Genomic DNA, 14523 nt, shown 5'->3' on the forward strand with positions numbered 1-14523 from the left:
TCCACTAAATTCTCCCCATTAAAAAATATTTCAACGCATTCATTAAGTGAGTATGAACTGGGCCAGGCATCTGGACGGTAGATGAGAAGGAACGCTCAGTATATTTGATTCTTCCTGGGTGCAAAAACGGTAGGATGAGACTGTACCTGGGTTACTTTTCCAGAGGTGATGTTTACAAAACACATGGAATAAACTCCCAGCAATGGCAATTACTGAACCAGGGACCTAACAAACACCTACCCAAGAGTCTGGGTACGGCCCCTGAGCTTGGCTCCTGAGCAGTCAGGTCTTTCTAAGCAGGAAATGGGGTGCTCACAGTAACTCAAGGACTCAGGGTCCCAGAGTGGCCTGGATGCCAGCACCTGGCCCTGGAGAACTTCGCCCCACTTTAGAGCACTACAACTGTTTCTGCACGGATTCCAACTAGCCTCTACTATTACAGCTCCAATACACTTCTCTTTCTGTTGTCTTCAGATGTGGCTTGACAGCTTGTTTGTTTGTTTGTCTGTTTGTTTATCTGTTTAATACAGGATCGGACAGAGGTGGAAGGCATCAAGCTTGAAAAGAGTGGAATTCCCTACTCACAGGCACTGCTGGCCAGAACCAGGGGGCAGTCTGCCCACTGACCCTTTCAAACCCCAATCTTTGAACCCGCCTCAGCATAGGGCAGGAGGAATGTGCAGAAGGCAGCACAAAGTCAAGCAGACTTTCTGGTTTAGCACATGAGGGACCTAGGTCAAGACTGTCGCGGAAGGCAGAGAGGGGACACATAAAAGATACTTAACCAATTTTTTTAAAAAGACACATACTTAAGGGACTTTTGAAGAACTCGACTACAGGCAGGGTCTCAAAGAATTTCCAAGAACGTTCCTTGGAAAGGTTACGAGACAAAACTGTCTAACTGATGTCTCTGTTTTGGCCAGAGACTAGGAACAGCGTTAGGGCGCAGTAAAACCTGACTCGGGAGCCGAGTCTCGATTCGGTCCGGCCAACGCCGCTGGGCCAGGCGGGAGCCCCGGGGCGGCTGCCATGCACCGCTCCCAGCTCCCGCGCCCAAGAGGGGCCGGGGCGGGCCGGGGGACGCTCCCGAAGCGCCTGCAAGAGGAATGTCCTGGAGCCTGTCCTCTGAGGAATCTATTCTTCCAGCCCTGTTTAGGGGCACAGAGCCATCCCACTCGGGAGGGAAGACGCTCCTCCCGCCTTCCTCGCCATGCCGCAGCCCGAACGCGAGCGAGCCCCGCTTACTTTTGGTGGCAGCGATAAGGTTCTTCCCATCTTTGATGAGCTCTTTGATGAACTTATTGGTCCTCTCGAGCTCCGCTTCGTGTGCGCGGATCCTCTCCCGGAACCACGGGCTGTCGAGGTAGCAGTCGCTGAACTCCAGGGGCTGCAGCCCCATGACTGCAGCGGTGCGCGCTGGCGAGCAGGCCTAATGGGCTCCGAGACGGCGGCCAGGTGCGGGCCGAGAAGGCTAGCAGGGCTGCGAGGTCCGCCAGCGCAGCACAGGCATATCCCGCCAAACACAGCTACCCGGGCGAGCGCACTGCCAGGCTCCCCAATCCCGGCAGCCCCCGGCTGCAGAGCCCGCCGCCCCGCCCAGCCCAGCCCCGCCTCGGGCGTGCCGGCCACGCCCCCGCCCCCGCCCCTGCTCGACCTCCTCGGCGCCTTCGGCTCTCCTCCTTGCCTTTCCCCGGCCGCCTCTTCCTTCTCTTCCCAACACGCAGTCGCCCCTCCTCTTCCTTCCGAGGCATCGGCGGTGGAGAACCGAGTCCGCGCCCTCCACCCTCGGGCGCCTGCGCCTCCCTCCTCTCGGCTCGCGCACTCCAGGTGACTCAGGCGGATCCCGAAGTGGGCGCCCGACCGAACGAGAAGGAGGCTTCGTAATAGCAGGCCTCGGTCCCCGCGGTCAGACGACTTATCTCGGGGCGGACGGAAATGATTGACTCATTATCTGTGTACCCAGGGAAGGGCGCCACGCTGTGCAGGGGCTCGCATGCCGGGAGCTCGCTCTCCTAGGCCACTCGGGCGCCTGCAAGGGAGTGATTACCTTTCCCACCTGGAGTCGTCTTTGCAGCTTCTAGAACATTGTCTTCCGTGTCCATACCTAATGACTTAGGGCAAGGGAGCGTGTGGTTAAACCGCGTAGACCCTGTTTCTGTTCTGTTCGGCAGATTAAATTTACACACATAGGAGAGACGATCTTTATTCTAAAAATAGTCCTCCAAAAGTAAATGCCAGACTCTGGTTTTTCACCTGATGGGAGGCGGCGTAGACAAGTGTGAATTCGTGTCAGTTTGTCCACGAAAATCCTTTCTTATTCCATGTGTTCTAAAACAACTCAATACCTCCCCTCCCCGACATGTGTACACCAAATCATTCACGGGAGACACTGTCAACAAACAATTTTTTAAGCAATTACGATGTGCCAGGTGCACACATGACATACATCTTTCAGAAACTCACAACACGTGTTTACATGTAAAGGCTGAGTGCAGTAATCAAGTCTGTGGCCTGCAAGTTGTAGGAGTCTTAACCCTCTGCAAGCAGCTAAATAGGGCTATCCGATGAATTGTTAGAAGGCGGCACCGTTTGAGAGCCTAGCCCACAGACAAGCATTGTTTTAATGTCTGTCCTAGTTCAAAATACTTTGCAAATATCAACAAGGGAATCTAAGAGGAGAGAAAGGCAGAAAGACTGGAGATGGAATTAGGGACCTGAAAAAGAGCCAAATGCACTGAGACGCACAGCCTCTGCAAGCACACACACACACACACACACACACACACACACACACAAACTAAACCTCGACAGGCGTGGTGTCTGAGGCCCCATGATCCCAGAATCCCATAAACTGAGGCAAGAGGATTGAGAGTCTAAGGCCAACCTGGACTACAAGGCATGAGGCCAGGCAGGGCTACATAGCAAGATTCTGTCTCATAAGCAAGACAAGGGCCAGTGTCCTGGCTTGAATAACAATGACCCCCACATGGGTTCCTATATTTGAATGCTTGGTCCCTAGTGTGGAACTGTTTGGGGAAAGCATTAGGAGGCGGGGCCTTACTGGAGGTGGGCTTTGAGGTTTCAGAAAGTCTCTCTCTCTCTCTCTCTCTCTCTCTCTCTCTCTCTCTCTCCCTCTCCCTCTCTCCCTCTTTTCCTCCCTTCCTCCCTTCCTCCCTCCCTCCCTCTGTCTCTATCTCTGTCTCTGCCTCATGATTGTGAATTAAGGTGTAAGCTCTCATCTACTGCTCTAGCACCCTGTCTATCTGCCTGCCTGTCTACCTCCATGCTAAATGTCATGATGGACATAGACTAACCTTCTGAAACTATAAACAAGTCCCCATTAAATGACCTTTTATAAGTTGCCTTGGTCAGTGTCCCACAGCAATAGAACCATAGCTAAGACAGCCAGCTAGATTGCTCAGTGGATAATAGTGCCTGCCTCCAAGCCTGATGGACGCAGGCCCCAAAGGGAGAAAGAGAGAAACAACACCTACAGGTTGTACTCTGACTTCCATACACACACACACACACACACACACACACACACACACACTAAAGAATTATAAAAAACCAACTGAGCATACCCTCCAAAAGAGAGGTTGCAGAGGCTTCAAAAATTCAACATAGAGGATTAAGATACATGATGAGCTGGGCAGTAGTGGATCATGCCTTTAATCCCAGCACTCAGGAGATAGAGGCAGGTGGATCTCTGTGAGTTCAAGGTCAGCCTGGTCTACAGAGTGAGTTCCAGGATAACCAGAGCTGTTACACAGAGAAACCCTGTCTTGGAAGAAAAACAAAACAAAACAAAACAAAACAAAACAAAACAAAACAAAACAAAACATGATGGGCACTTCCAAGAGAAGATACATAGGGGATGAAAACATACATCTACAGACATGCTTGTGCATGCATGTTCATAGTGACATTCTATACAACAGCCCAAAATGGAGTCAACCCAAATAGCCACCAGCTGTTGAAAAAGTGAGCACAGTGTATGTGTCTATACAATGCAAAATTAATCCACCATGAAAAAGAATGCAGCACAATATGCCCTACAGAGCAATGAACTATGAACTCATGATGCCAAGAGGGCAAAGGCCACATGTAATATCATCCATTGATATGACATGTCCAGAGCAGAAATCCATAGAGACAGGAAGTACGTTAGTGGTTGTGGAGTGGACAGGGCCCAGGTGTAAAGAGCCTTGGGGGCCATGCTTAGGATTGTGTCATCCCTACGCTATTGCAAGCCTTTACAGTATGATAATAATATGGTCTAGTTTGAGATTCCTCCCTAGCAGCTGTATGGAGGATGAGAGTCCTGTGTGAAAACTGCTCTGAGGCATAGCTTAATTCTCCTAAGCAACATTGACATTGCAGACTCAACTGTTGGAACTGCACAACTGGAAATGAGGAAAGTGTCAATACGAACCATGGATAGTGCTACCACCTGGAGCTATGGAGACTTCTGGGCACAGGCTGCTGCCTACAGCCATGTCTAAGTCTGGGGCCCTGCAGAGCCATGGGGTATTATCCATAGCTCCAGTTGCCACCAAGGGCTCTGCGGATGCCTGAGGTCTGGCCAGCCACCTGAGACCATGCTGATGCCTGGGGGGGCCATGCTGCTACCAGGGCCATGATGGCATATGGGCCCAAGCTGCTGCTGAGGGCCATGTCTGGGTCTAGGGTCTGTGATGTTTACAAGGGGATCATTGGAACCATGCTGTGCTGAGCCAGCCCTGCCCTTTACTGGCCCTGGGATGGTTGCTCCTGCCCCTCGCTAGATATTGCAGCAGGCAAGCTGGCCCTACTTTTAAGGGGAGAGCTCACATTCCCCCCTGCACTCAGGAAAAATGACCCCACCCCTCACCATAGGCATAAACCTCACCTGGGAAGTGCACTAGAGCTGACCCCTGTGGTCAAGAACAAAGATGAGCCACCCCTTAGGACATGAGAGCAGGAGATCTGACCTTGACCTGCCATGTGGTGGCATGGGTGAGGGAAAGATGCCCTTCCCCCCTCACCCATTACCACCTGCAGCAGGTGAGAGAGCTGGCCTGTTCCTGTACACTGTAAAGATTTGTCACTCAAATTGGTTTAACAAAATGCTGATTGGCCAGTAGCCAGACAGGAAGTGTAGGCAGGGAGACCAAACTAAGGATGATGGGAAGGAGAAGGGTAGAGTCAAGATTGCCAGCCAGATGCAGAGGGAGCAGGAGATGAATGTGTCATGCTAATAAAGTTTCTGCCATGTGGCAGGGCATAAATAAGGAGTATGGGTTAACTTAAAATGTAAGAGCTAGTTAGTAATAAGCCTGAGCTATTGGCCAAGCATTTATAATTAATACAAGCCTTTGTGTGGTAATTTGGGAAGCAGCTGCTGGGTTTTTGGGAATAGGCAGCTGAGACAGGAAAATGTCTACCTCACTGGCCCCTGGGGTAAAAAGAGTAGGAGAGCCAGCCCTGACCCTCACTGGCGGCAGTGCAGGAGAAAGCAGCTTCTGTTTCCATCTGGGCAGAACACTAGAGCTGATCCAGTTGTCAGGGGCACAGGTGAGCCAGCCCTGAGGGCATGAGAACAGGAGTGCTGCCCCTGCTGCCCCCATATACCCTCTAAAGCAATCAGGAGAGAGGGCCCTGCACCTTGCCTGGGTAAACAGTACATTTGGCCCTGGCGATATGAATGAGGGAGACCTAGAACTGTGGGCCCCAGAGCAGAACTGGCCCCACTGCATGCTGTAAGCTGCATTGGATGAGCTAGCAGAGGCAGTCCTGGAGAGCTCATCTGGGTAGTGATGATGAGGGAAAGCCATCAAGCTGACCAACCCAGCTACCACCCAGGCCCAGACCCAGGGCTATGAGTTGGCCCACCCCAACATCCACCAAATCTATGAACTGCTGGAGCATGTGAAGGAGATGAACCTACAAACCCAAAACTGCAGGATCTCCATGACACAGGACAGCAACAGGATATCTAAGAAGAGCCCCCATGAGAGCCCTTTATCAGAAGCCAGAGGCCTTGAGCCAGACCAGTGACTCATGGCAATGAACACTTAAAACAAGTCCAGATGTATGGACTAAAGGGTAAACTGTGTGACTCAAGGGACCACACTACAGCTTCCACGACAAGATTCTTTTTTTTGGTGGGGGGGCCAGGGGGCACTCTTTGTTTTGTTTGATTTTGATTTTTCTTTTAATTTTTTTTTTTGTGTGTGTGTGGGGGGGGCGCTGCAAGGTCAGAGGGTGAATGGGAGGGAACAGGGAGATAAGTGAGATCGGGATGCATGATGTGAAATCCATAAAGAATCCATAAAAGTCAAAAAAAAGAAGAAGAAGAACCCAAGATGCTGGCATAATGGCCAAATAGGTGGATGGGAATGTGGTTTATTGAAAGAAACCAATGTCAAGTAGTCCGGATCACTCAGAGGCCATTACATGACCAAAGGACAGCTTAACCCAGAAACATGTGAAGCAGCTTCACAGTGGGCCATTGAATTATTAACAGTATTCAATAAAAAGTACAATGGTGATGCCCCACAAGGATGTAAATACACTTAACTGCACTGGACTAACTGCATACAGAAAAATCATTAAAGTGTACGCTTCATTATGAATATCTTATCACCATAAAGAAGAATATAGTGAGGGGAGATTGAAAGACCCCCCTCGCCAGGCAGCGATGATACACATCCTTAATCTCAGCACTCAGGAGGCAGAGCCAGGTGGATCTCTGTGAGTTCGAGGCCAACCTGGGCTACAGAGTGAGTTCCAGAACAGGCGTCAAAGCTGCACAAAGAAACCCTGTCTCCAAAAGAAAAGAAAAGAAAAGAAAAGAAAAGAAAAAAGAAAAAAGAAAGAAAGAAAGAGAAAGAAAGACACCCCCCCCCTCAACTCTCTGTTCTTTCTATACATATCCACTGTCCGTAATCGATAATGTGCCTTTCCTTAAAAAAACACGTTATCACTGAATAACTGTTCAAAAGTGTTTGGTATACTCATTATATCTGTATTTCTTCCAGAATACTTAGAGTTTGTGATCTCAGCTTGAGAAAGATTGTGCTGGGAGCACGATGCTGGACAGGCAGTAAGTACTGCGACTCCTGCTGCCAGAAGTTACCGAGAGCCTAGCACTTGATAGATACTGTGAGAGTTCTCTCTGACGACCGTGAGCCAGACAAACATTGCTGCCACCTCCTTGAACCAATATCCTTCAGCAGACAAAATATCTGTGAGGACAAATGTTAAGAGAAAGCTGAGCAGTGCTGGGACACTGAACATGGTGTTACCAAGGGGCCTTTGGACTATGCTGAGATGTCAGTAAGTATGTGGCAGGTCCGTCTCAGGAGACCTGAAGGATTAGGGTTAGCTGGCAGAGGTCCAGATGTTATGTGGAGAGAAACCCTCACAGGAGAATGGGCTTTGGAAAGGGTCACATGGCTGAAGCATGGTGGGCCGAGATGGCACTAAAGAGGGAGTGCTACATCCATGTGCATTGATTGCATCAAGCTTGCTGCTTTCCATGGGACTGTGGAGCCTGGGCCTCTATTGAGAGAGTACATTTTCCAGGACTCCCAGATATTACAGCTTAAAAGAGTTTGGGACCCTGAGCAACTTCTGCTGTTGCACTTGTCTGGTGACATTAGGCAAGCAAAACTAAGGACATGAGGTAGACAAGCCATTATAGCCCTGCAAAGTCCCCAGTCTGGAGGGGCCATCTGGTACACTTGAGCAGAAGGAACAAACTGGCATGTGGGTAAGCAGGACACTGATGTTTGCTCTACCAGCCTGGCAGCCTGGCTAAAAGTGAGCACTCCTACTGAGGCAGAGGGGAGACAGGGAATGAGTCAGATTTTCACTCTACCCACATTTATATTCATAGCCTCTAAAAAAATCTGGTACTCTGTCCTATTCAGATTTGGAGATACTAGAATCTGGCTGAAGGAGATATATCTAGGTCATGGTGCACACTAGTACCTTACATGGTGGAGTCCCTATCATTAGTATAGTTACTGCTTCTCCACCCATCCCCAGCTTTTAGAAAGACTTGGCATGTAGGAGAGGGCACTTGCTAAGCAGGTCATAAAAATGTCTGTCCAAATAAATCAGCATTCCCCAATGCCCGCAGACCACCCCCAGGAAAATGCTGCCCTCTTTCCTGTGGTATGTGGATGAACTAGCCTAAGAAGTGACCTTGGAATCTGTTTTGTCCAGATATTAATATGTGTATGTAACAATGTGCATGTCAGAAAGGAAAAAGAAGGCACCTGCAAAGATTGCCTTTCCCAGCACCCAGAGCGCCCATGGTATGTGTAGGTCACAGTTTGACCTTCTACTGGGCAAAGATCCAGACTCTGAAAAGTCAGCCTACAAGCAATTGAAGGCATGTTCTGAGAGTCTGTTGGCACGTTAGTAAAATAGAAAGTGACAAGTTATGAGCATGTGTACTCTTATCCTTCGGCCATACAAAGTAACTTCAGACCTGCAATCTGTCCAAAGAAATATTGTTTTTAGTGTGTATACCTAGAGGGACAAATAAAGGGAGGAAAAGAGGGCAGAAGAGGAAGGGGAATAAGACAGGAAGATGTGGCTGCTACCATTTTAACATTTGAAAAATACTAAACCAACGTATAGCGACTAACACACAAAAGGTTCAGGAGCCTGATTCCCACTGAACCCCTCTCTGCTCTAAGGGTGGATGTTGGCGTTCACTTTGTTCACACTTCGAAACAGCAGCCTGATCTCCACCTGTGTGTTCATTTTCTCAGATACCATGCCCATTCTCAGTAAAACTCCTGAACCTTCCTCCAGCTAGAGGATCTAAAATCTCTCTGGAGACCTCTGCTGTAACCTTCCTTTAAGTCCTCCTGCCACAGCCAAGGTCCAGGCACGTGACTTAACTTCAAGAACCAAACCCACATTCCCAAGACTTTGACTTCTGAACCTAATAAAACACTGACAGGAAAGGCAAAGTTCATGTACTCCAGCCAAGCGTGTTGAAACAGAAAGACCTGCTTCTTCACAGGCTACCTGCCTTCTTCCAGGCAGGGTCTGCAGACTTCTCCAACACCTCACAAACTGAATAAAATATTTTTCTGTACTAGTGGCCGGAATCTATGTTTTTTCTTGCAACCAAAATGTATTAGTAGATACTCAGTACCTTCAGGGGAAAACTTAAGGTATTTACAATTGGTTATATTGTTATCGGCAGAATAAAATACAGCAATGTTCTATCTATATTGTGAAAGGAGAACCTAGTTACCTGTAGCTTGTACTGAAGAAACAAGGATCTAGCTAACACTCACCATCACCTCTTCACTCTCAGCAACCAGATCTTAATTCTTCCTTTGCCTGGAGCTGACAAGGCCTGCTTTATACCTAGTATTCTCTATCATTTTCCCACGGAGCTTTCGTTTTTCATTGAAATGCTACAATAGTGATCATTTTGAAAAGATTTGGGGGCTGCAGAGATGGCCCTGCAGTTAACAACTCAGGCTGCTCTTCCAGAGGAAAGGAGGTTTGAGTCTCAGAACCCATGTGGTGGCTCATAACCTTCTACAACTCCAGACCAGGGCATCCAACACCCTCTTCTGGCCTCCAAGAGCACTGCATACATGTGTTGTATAACAGACATATATGTAAGCAAAACACCCATACACACAAACAGAAATAAAAATAACTTGGGTGAGTTTGCTGGATCCCTAGTCTGAATTTCTAACTTGTCTAGTAGTATATGAGACACATGTAAATTCTACAGCAAATAGAATTCTTTGACACAGATGACTGGAAACATAAGCAAGAATGACTCATCTCTGTATGTCCACCCTTCTGAGAACCAATGAGAACACCACATACTTCCAAGAACAGCATAAAGGCCACACAGAGTGTCACATGTCTACAATCACAGCACTCCAGGAGCAGATGTAGGATAAAGGTTTCAAAGCCAGCCTCAGCTACATAGCAAGTCCAGGCCTTCCTGAGCTACAGGAAACCCTGTCTCAAAAATTCCAAAACAGGGAGCTGGGGAGATGGATCAGCAATTAAGAACCCTTGCTGCTCTTACACAGGTGGTTCACAGCTGCTCCTAAGACTTCTTCTGGCCCATGCTGGTATACACACACACACACACACACACACACACACACACACACACACACACACGAATACACACATACATAACATAAATAAAAACAAACAAATGTTTTAAAACATTCTAAAATAAAACAAAACATGACAACAAAAAGAAAATAGCCCAAAGAACAAGAGCTGGTGAGTTGAGCTGGGAAAAACCAGAAGAAAATTTTAATCTTTCCCTTTGCTTTGTGGACATAGAGTTCCTGCATGGGACAATGAAAAAGGTCTAGAAATGGAGATGGTGATGGTTGCACAACATTGAGATTCTATTGAACGCCTCTAAGAGTTATGTACTGAAATATATTTAAATGGATAAATGTTGTAGTTCATGTTCTTTATCACAGTAATTTTTAAACTTTCTGATGAAATCTAGTAGCAATCAGAGTTTGAGAAAACAGTCATATGTTGTAAAAACATACATAAGCCACTTCTTTCTGAAAATAATTGGGTAGTATTTATCTGAAAACTTGCAGTGTTAAACTCTTCGATCCATTCCTCTTCTGAGAAATGTTCTAATTAAAAATTTTGTGAAAACGATCGTAATTGCGGCACAACTTCCACACTCTGCAGCTGCTCTTGGTTTTGAAGACAGTTGTCGCTGTCAGTGAACACTGCCCTGCAACTTGAAAGCGCCCTGCTCTGGCCTCAGGAATGACAGATTCCAGGAGTGTATTGCACATCTGACTCTTAGTGTGATTTTTAAAAGACAAAGCTTTAAAGCTTGAACTTGACCACAGCGGATTTGTCAAGTCATTTGTTATATATTCACCTAACCAAGTGCTATGTAGGTATTTAAAATTACAGTGTAGGAGAATGATATAGAAGTATTTCCATAGAATGCTAGTAAAAAAGACATGGAGTTTAGCCTGACTGAGTACTGGGTTTTTAGGTATTGCATTTACTAATTTTTTTTTTTGTATATATAATGTTACTTCAACAGCAGTAACTCTTGATAAATTCAGGCTGACTTTTGCCCATGAAGTGTTTCCTGAAATTATTCATGCTATTACATGACTGCAACCCAAGTTCTTCAAGTATTTTAGGATGTTATTTATCTGGGTCCAGAATAAAACTCATTAAAATAGCAAGGTTGTTTTTGTGTCTTTATCTTTATTTTTAGCACAAATCTATTTCTTAAAGTTTTTGGATTTAGGTTTTCTCCTGACCATCCCTCTTGGCCCTCTTCCACTTAAAGGAGGTTATTGAGAAAAGAATAGCTAAAAAGAGGCTAGATTTGGTGGCCTCCACACCTTTAATCCTAGCACTTGGGAGGCAGAGGCAGGAGGATTTCTGTGAGTTCTGGGTCAGCTTGGTCTACAGAGTGAGTTCCAGGCCAGCCTGGTCGACAAATAAAGTTCCAGCCCGGACAGCCTAGAATAATCCTGTCTTTAAAAAGGGGGGGGGGGGCAGTTTGCTATTGCTCTGTCTTTTTCTTTTAAGTTTTTTGTTTGTTTTGTTTCGTTTTGAGCATTACATCATCTTCCCCCAAAATACAGTCTTTTTGCTATTTTTCGTGCTATGAAATGACCTTAGCAGGATATTTCTGGGTTCTTTTCCTGTTGCTGTCAGCGAGGAGCTGCTCTCTAGGACTGAGGTAGCCCAAGCATCTGCGCTTGGCTCTTGTGTGCAGTAGAGGGTTGTTTTGTAGTCACCTTTGGTTTGCGGAGATGCCTGTCTGGTTTGCCTTCCCTGGTGGGGTTATTTAAGAAACCATGATGCACCTGAGTTACCAGAACCCCTGTGAAACTCGGTGAGGAACACTGTGGGTAAGGGTGACGTTATTTCCAGGTCCTTCCTACAGAATTTGATCAGCATGGAAAAGCATTTGAAAATGATCCCTTCCTACCTCCCCTTTCATACTATCTCTGCCGGAGGTAGAGGGGAGACTGAAAGGCACACTGTATGTCTCTTATGTGTGTCTCTGCCCCAGGTTTGTGGTGGTGGTGGTTATGTCGCCTGGGCCAGCATGGCAGTTTGAATCATCTTTCTGGACACTTTCTGTAATAGCCTTCTCAGTACTTTCTATCCTTCCCTGTCTCATCCTTCACGTGTCCTAGAAACTATCCCGTTAAGCTCTGCATATATCATAGAATGAGCTGGTAGGAGTGGTAACAATTCCTTTTCCTAAATAACATTTTTATTTTTTACATTTCATTTATTTTTGTATGTACATGCACACATACATGTGCCACGGTGCATATGTGGAGGTCAGGGTCAGTTCTTCATTTCAAGCATGTAGGTCACTGGGGTCAACTCAGGTCATTAGCCTTGCATATAATGCCTGTTTTTCAGGAAGACTCACACAAAAGCAAATAGCAATGTCCTAAGAAAATATTGGGCTTTAGGTATATCTCATTGCAGAGTGCTTGCCCAGCATGTGTAAGGCTGGGATTGAGCAGCCAGTGCTACCAAAGAAAAGGAAAGGAAGAAGACAGAAAACTAGACATAAGCCCCCTGTTCTCTTACTTTGAACATAACTACTTTCCAGTCTCCCTAATATTCTTTCCTAGAATATGTTGTTAATTGGGAATGAGGTGCAACTTTGAAACAATTAGTCTTGGTGATTCTTTTTTTAATTCCTTTATTTTTCTTTTGAGATAGGGTTTTTGAGTTCTGGCTGCCTAGAACTCTTTATGTAGATGAGGCTGACCTTGAATTCATAGAGATTCATGTACCTCTGCCTCTCAAGTGCTGGGATTAAAGTTATACACTACCACACCTAGTTTATTATTTCTGTGTGTGTGTGTGTGTGTGTGTGTGTGTGCGCACCTGTGTGCAGTTGCCCACAGAGGCTGAGCGTCTGACCTCTGAAGCTGGAGTTACAAGTTGTGGTAGTTAAGAAGATTTAGTTGATAAGAACTGAATCAGGTGCTTGTAAGAGCAGTAAGTCCTCTCAACTACTGCAACACCTCTCTAACCCTATTATGACCTTTAAAAATATAGCTGGAATGTTCCCCAGCATTTCCAATATTTTTTAAACTGATGAAACTTCTGCAAGAAAAAATTCACATGGTGTTTCTCAGAACAAGTTTGCATTATGTGATCAGTTCATGTCATGAAATATTTATTCTGTCTTTCTGTGCTTCGGATCCCTCCTCTGTAAAATGAAGAGAAGAGTTGTATTTCTAGCTGGGTATAGTAGCATACACCTTTAATCCTAGGCAGAGGCAGGTGGCAGCCTGGTCTATAAAATGAGTTCTAGGATAGCCAGGGCTACACAGAGAAGCCCTGTCTTGAAAAACAAAACAAAAAGAACAACAAAAGTGCCCTTCTTTGATAAAATGTTTTGAAAGTTAAATGCATCAACCTACAAGCAACACAGAACACCTAGAACATGCCTGGTCATGGAACACGCCGGGTGAGTAGTCATCATGTTGGAATACTCCAAGTTTTCAGTCCCCCTTCGCTTATACTGACATAATGACTTCCTTTGGAACGTAAGTCAGTCTCCTGGATTTAAAGACCATTTATATGCTAATGACCCCCAGATACATTTTTGCAGCCCTCCAGACCTCTAGACTCTTCAGTGCCGGCTGGGCATCTCTATTTGAATCCCCACTCCTGCTTTGAGGGACAGACACAATGTCTAGGCTTTTTACTGTTACTTAATGTCAACATTATCTTTCCTTTTTACTGTTACTTAATGTCAACATTATCTTTCCAACTGCTACAGTCTCAAAAACTTGGAATTAATCTGCAGTCTTCTCTTGCACTTACACTCCATAGTCAATAGTCTTCCTGCAAAACTGCAGCAGGATTCCGACCCTCGCTCCTCTTCTACCCCTGCTTCCACTGCAATCCCTGCCGCCAGCCACTAGTCATCTCTATCTTAGATTGCTGAAAGAGATTCTTGATCCCCTCTTTACACCTTAGAATAAAGAAGCCAGCATGAGCCTTCTGTGGAAAACCTTATTATTCCTTTGCTTAAAACCTTTTAATAGGCTTGGGGATTTAGCTCAGTGGTAGAGCACTTGCCTAGCAAGGGCAAGGCCCTGGGTTCGATCATCAGCTCAAAAAAAATTTTTTTTGATATATCTCCCATTTATAACACAACTTTTTGTCTCATTTGAGACAATTTCCCTCATAGACATAGCTGGCCAGCAGTTTACTATATAGATATAGACCAAGCTGGCTTAGAACACACAGTACGTCATCTGACTCTGCCTGTTGAATCCTGGAATTATAGGCATATGCCACAACATATAACACGCAACTATTTTTAAATAGTTATATAGATATGTATTTGTATATTTATATATTAAAAAAATTTTAGGCTGGGTGGTGGTGGCACATGCCGTTAATCCCAGAACTCAGGAGTCAGAAGCAGACAGATCTATGTGTATGCTAGGCAAGCCTGTTCGACATAGCAGTTCCAGGCCAGCCAGTTAT

The 14523-nt window shown here is 46.1% G+C and overlaps 1 protein-coding gene across 2 annotated transcripts in view; it reads right to left on the bottom strand.

The window, feature by feature from the left end:
• Arhgap10 (Rho GTPase activating protein 10) overlaps nucleotides 1–1538 on the bottom strand; it is a 271607-nt gene extending 270069 nt beyond the window's left edge. For both annotated transcript variants that reach the window (XM_036187947.1, XM_036187948.1), the window contains exon 1: nucleotides 1246–1538. In XM_036187947.1, coding sequence (XP_036043840.1) covers nucleotides 1246–1399 — 154 coding nt within the window. In that variant the 5' untranslated portion in view covers nucleotides 1400–1538. The remainder of the gene's footprint in view (nucleotides 1–1245) is intronic.
• Between the last annotated feature and the right edge of the window lie 12985 nt (nucleotides 1539–14523).

Source organism: Onychomys torridus, chromosome 5 (genome assembly GCF_903995425.1).
Source record: "Onychomys torridus chromosome 5, mOncTor1.1, whole genome shotgun sequence".
Lineage (NCBI taxonomy): Eukaryota > Metazoa > Chordata > Mammalia > Rodentia > Cricetidae > Onychomys > Onychomys torridus.